At 33.4% G+C, this 5,373-nt stretch overlaps 1 protein-coding gene across 1 annotated transcript; it reads right to left on the bottom strand.

Annotated features, from left to right (window-relative positions):
• Positions 1-843: 843 nt before the first annotated feature.
• Positions 844-5,041, bottom strand: LOC100777332 (mechanosensitive ion channel protein 10). Its single transcript, XM_006597804.4, has 5 exons — positions 3,051-5,041; positions 2,834-2,957; positions 2,160-2,453; positions 1,881-2,083; positions 844-1,544 (listed from the first exon to the last, which is right to left on the bottom strand). The coding sequence occupies exons 1-5, from the start codon at positions 4,430-4,432 to the stop codon at positions 1,301-1,303; spliced, it is 2,247 nt and encodes a 748-aa protein (XP_006597867.1). The 5' UTR covers positions 4,433-5,041; the 3' UTR covers positions 844-1,300.
• Between the last annotated feature and the right edge of the window lie 332 nt (positions 5,042-5,373).

The following is a 5,373-nucleotide window of genomic DNA, read 5'->3' as shown; positions in this document are numbered from 1 at the left end:
CTTTAATCTCTACCCTTGTACTGGAGATAATTATATATAATATAATTCTGAATTATATATATAAATATATACTTCTTGACATTTAAAAATGCATTCTATCACATGCTAAAAAATATCACCACACCTAAAAAACTATTATTTGCTAACATTCAAAAATGGTTAAAACATCAAAGTTACTTAGTAAAAATTTAAAATATTAATATATACTTTGAAGGTTTATATTAACAGCACGGTATATTATATTAATAGGGTTTATTATTTTCTTATCCCTCAACATTTTCAAATTTCTACTTTTATTCTCTAATCTAAATTTAGTCGGGTAAAAATTCCTAAAGATTTGTGTCACTACTTTGTAGTTCATATTGTTAAATAATAATGTTAATTGTCAACATAAGAGTGGTGTCAATCTAATGACTTGTCATATTATCAAGAAATTTATGGAGTTATTATGTGTAATTTTTTTTAAAAGATTGTATTTTTAATCATTCGTCTGATGGCGTTATACTAGATGAGTTGATGATGATCAATAGAGTCAAAGAAAATATGATTAACATTTCTCTTTTCTTAGTAAGAGATAAAGCTGCAACATGATGGCATCAAGATGAGCAATATCATGCAAAATACAAACTCTAGTTCTTAATCACGACAACGAATGATAAAACCTTGGAAAGAAAAGAAACTAATTTTTTTTTTAAAGAAAACAGAAAACAAAAGAAAAAATACAGTTGTTTAAAAAAAATTCAAAAACATATTCAAAATTGAAAATAATAAATAAATATTTTCAGTCTTTTCTGAAAAAGTAAAACACGATTATTTTCTTCTTCATACATATTTTCTGAATCCTGATTAAGAACTAGAGTTTGTATTTTGCATATCTTCTAATGAGTAATGTTTATCCTCACAGCCAGTCCCTTTTCTTTATTATTTGGCAACTTGGCATGGCATTCTTTGTGCAATTTGCAACTTCACAAGAGTACAAAGACATGACACAACTTGTGTTCTTCAAGTAAGAGCTCTTGGAGTGATCTTTGTTACTCAGAACAATGCCATTAAATTTCCTCTTTCTTTCTTTCTTGACCTCAGCTAATTCATAGTGAAACGCTGAGTGCACAAACCAAATTCACATTTTCCTAGAAACAACTGAATCATCAATTTGTCACACCATCTTTGATCTCAAACTGGATAGACTATGAGGGAAACCATTAGTCTAGAACAATAATAATAGCACAGAAAATTTGTGCTACACACTTGCACCGTATGAAAGGATAAGGTATCTTCAAAATGTCTGTGCTGTTGAGTCTTATGACCTTACATGGCTGAGATGAACTTCTTGGGGCAGCAGATGATATTTAATATTAAGATCTTCAAGAATTTTCTTTAACTCCAGGACTAATTCAGATCTTCGGTTGTTCTTATCCCCATAATTCTGAAAATTTATGGTGTGAGTAACATAAAAAGCCATTTTCATCTTATTTACATTCTCAATATCCTTAACCAATACGCTGTGGTTGGGGCGCCAGTGTTGAGGCTTACTCTCCAAATATCTGAAAATTTTGTCCAAAAATATCAATTGACTAGAAATACACAAATAATGTAGACAGTGTGAAAAAAAATCAGTCATCTCTAGTTTAAACAAGCACTATGGAAAAGGTTAAAAAAACTATATCAGGAAAGTAAAAATTGAAGTTGGACCTTTTGCTCCACAGCCATGAAAGGAAAAGAACCATGAACTTAGACTAGTCATATTTATAAACATTACTTCATTTTTCTACCCCAGATCACCCAACCCCTTTTTTCTAGAACTCAACCAGAGGATAGATATAGATAACACAAGTATTTATTTAATCTCCTATTTAAGGTAGAGCATGGTAAAAACATACGCTTTTAACTTCGTCTTTAAAGCTCCAATACTTTCAATAGAAGTAGAAACATCAACAGCAAATTCAACAGAATCACTCATTTCTGGACTCCTGTAGAAGTTACTGATTGGCTTGGTTGCCAGAACTGAATTTGGATAGAAAATCTTCTCATTGTCATATCTCAAAAAGATTGTACTTAGTATGTTCATCTCTTCCACAACCATCTGTAAAGCATAATAAATGTGTCAGCCAGTTTATTTTGTGATATGAATGTTGAGAGAGCTCAGAGTTGAAAACTACCTGAACACCATCAATGACACAGCGATCACCAACATCAAACGGGTGCATCACAAAAACAAATATAATAGCTTCAAATACAGTCTTAGCTGTGTTGCCAAACATAAAAACCACAAGTAAAAGCTGGGATGAAATAAAGACAAGAACTTGAGTGTTTAAGAAACCCATTATAAGAAGCCACACAATAGTGATCACAATAAGCACAATTACAGAAGCAAGCATATTCAAGTCATCAACAGCAGTTTTGGTATCATTTAGTGAATGTACAAGTGATCGGCGTTCAAGGTAGACTTTCACCTGCAAAACATGAATAAAGTTGAGCATCATTCTCGTGGCATTGAAATGAGTAATAACTTAATAGCTGGAAATAAAACATATGAATGCTGTGAAAGACAACTTTATATGCTTGGTCCTGGGCTGTGAATTTAACAAATCTATATCTGAGCATAAACCAGTTATGTTCCAGAAGTTTCAGTGCAGCAAAATTGCAAGAAATTGGATCCTGATATATTGTTCACCAAAATTCTTAAGATAAAGCAACAATGGAAAAGGAAACTATTTATTTCTTTGACAAAAAGAAACATTTTAAAAATTGAAACTTCGTAAATGCTCAATAAACATAGTCTATGGCTTCCCATAAAATAAAATGTAGCGTTGACTGTTTGAAGAGACTTTACCAGCCAGTTCTTCAGAGACTTCCTCTTAATTCTTCCTGTCTCAACTGCCCCTTCAAATAGTGGAAGCACATTTTCCACTTTTTCATTTTTCATGAATCGCAAGAGGTCATCCTTCTCAATATACCTAGAAAAATTGGGGGAGAAATGAGACAATAGACAATTCCAGAGAATTTGAATCAGAAACAATTGCAGAGTTTTCAGAGGGTAACAATGTTACTTGTTTCCTGGCTTGGCAACATTCCTGAAAATTCTATAAGCAGCTGCCTTTGCCTCCCACTCACTAGTAATTTCATTATCTTTCTGATCACTCTCATCTTCATCGGCACTCTCTGGTGTATAGGAGATGGTAGACAACCCAGAACTCCTTATCACATCAATCAACCCTTTCATAGTCCAAGCAGAAACTTTCTCTTGTTTCATTTTCTTGAGCTTGTCTACATCAATGACTTGTTCTTCCTTCCCTTCATTCTCATTAATCATGGTCTTAAAACTGAGTTGACCACTACTTGAAGTCTTGCCTACTTTTGCAGACATGTTCATCAAGGGAAGACCCGAAAGTGTCCTCAGAATATATTGATGAAAGATTGATTCTTGAACCCTATCAAAAAATCTAGTAGATTGAAAATTTGAAGCTAACAGCTTTATGAACAATGTTTTGGCTAACCATATAGCTGCTCCAATAAGACAAGAAACAAATGCCCTTGTTATGTAATTAAGAATCCTACTAACATTTCGGGTTCTCTCCACTCCGTGGTGGAAAAGCAGAACCCATGTCAAGAGAACCAAACTTAGCCATATAAAGCCCTGAACACTCTTCTGCACACCATAAACAAAATACAAGACCTTCTTCTTAAACAAGAAGTTCCTCTCAATCAAGAAGACCAGAACATTGATAAACCACTCAGTGACCAGTCTACCACATAGTATAACCGACACCAACACACACCATTTCCACAGTTCCAAACCCCAGATTTCCCTATGTTGCAACTTATGAACTGTCAAGCTTGCAATTAAAAACCCCATTATGCAAACAAAAGCATACCACTCAACAAAACCCAATACTCTACACTTCTTACCAGATCTCTTCCTCATTTCAACATGTGCAGTCTTGTACACTTCTTCATCATCATCTTCTTCCTCCCCAGGAGTCCCAGGCAAGGGGGTTCTTGGGGTAACAATAGTTGCTTCAGGAGCATTCTTGTTGGGAGAATTCCATGCAGATGAATTGGAACTTGTCATTTGAGCCTGTTCTTCAACAAAGTTTGCATCTTTTGGACATGGTGGCTCCACCATTCTGGACTTTGGCCTCGAAAATTCCGATCGACCCATCAACCTCTTTGTAGTTGTCACCAACTCTGTGGAAACTTGACCTTTGTTTCTTAGATTCTCAAGCTCTGTGAGTTCACCATGAGAATCTGTAAACCCTTTACCTATGTGGGTGCTGTGCTGAGGAGAAAGGGAACTGCTTTCAGCTTCTAGGGAACTTCTAGACTCTCTTTGATCCTTCTCAGCATGCATGGCTTCTTCAGAGTCTGAAATTCGTAGTAACACCTCGTTCTTTGTCACTTTCTTGTCTGCCACGCCTTTGTCTTCTTCCATGACAAGGTGATAACTTTCTAGCTTCTCCAAACGCAGTGTTAGATTTCAATCAGTACAACAACGATTTTCAGCAATATTGAAGCTGAAACTAGCAACAGGGTTACTGGGGTTAGTGAAAATGGATATTTTCCAGGAAAGTTTGAAACTTTCTAAGAATGCCGCTTGTAGAAACGGAAATGTTAAGCTTGCTGCCAAAACAACAGAAGTACAGATATAATAGATGGAACTGTTGGTTAATATCTACTCCATATCCCCCCTGCAAAGAATCCAAACTCGTTCGACAATTTTATCTGAATCCGAAATAGTTACTGTAGACTGTGTGTCTATATATATATATATATATATATATATCAAAAGACGTTGGGATATGCAAATGAGAAAATCAGACAACAATTTTTGGGAGTGTGAAACATGGCTGTTGTAGTGCATGGTGGAAGGGAATTAAGGCTGAGTGTGATTGACAGACACAAATAAAGCGACTCTTCATTTTATGACTTTTTCCATGAAATTAGGTACTATTATGTCCGACTCTTTAAAATTATTAGGGCTCCTTTAAAAAGGTGGCAAGTTTTTTTTCTTTTTTTTTCTTTTCAAATGCTCGTATAATTTTTAAAATAAAATGCTTTTGAGAAAAAGTTAAGTTGAATTTTAACTTACTTTTAAAATATTTTTATATTTATTTTTAAAATAAAAATTTACATTAAATTTTTTAATTTTAAAATATGTTTTTGCTATCTTTAAGTTAATATTTTTTTATTTTTGGTCAATGTAATTATAGTATTTTTTAAATTTTACTCCGGTAAGTTTGTATTTTTTAAATTTTGGTTATTGTAAATAAAAATATTGAAATCTTAAAGGAACTAAAATTGAAAAAAATACAAATTTATACAGATTAAAAATAAATAAAATATCTTATCGAGACCAAAATTGAAAAAATTCAA

The sequence above is a fragment of the Glycine max genome, chromosome 15 (assembly GCF_000004515.6).
Source record: "Glycine max cultivar Williams 82 chromosome 15, Glycine_max_v4.0, whole genome shotgun sequence".
Taxonomy (NCBI): Eukaryota; Viridiplantae; Streptophyta; class Magnoliopsida; order Fabales; family Fabaceae; genus Glycine; species Glycine max.
The sequence above is the reverse complement of the archived record's forward strand: the minus strand, read 5'-3'. Positions and strand labels throughout refer to the sequence as shown.

What these genes read in the sequence shown, in the direction of transcription:
- LOC100777332 (XM_006597804.4), bottom strand. Translation starts at nt 4,432, where the DNA reads ATGGAAGAAGACAAAGGCGTGGCAGACAAGAAAGTGACAAAGAACGAG. An exon ending in GTTGCCAAGCCAGGAAACAA is followed by an intron (nt 2,958 to 3,050) that starts GTAACATTGTTA and finishes CAATTTTTCTAG; the next exon opens with GTATATTGAGAAGGATGACC. An exon ending in GTGTCATTGATGGTGTTCAG is followed by an intron (nt 2,084 to 2,159) that starts GTAGTTTTCAAC and finishes TATGCTTTACAG; the next exon opens with ATGGTTGTGGAAGAGATGAA.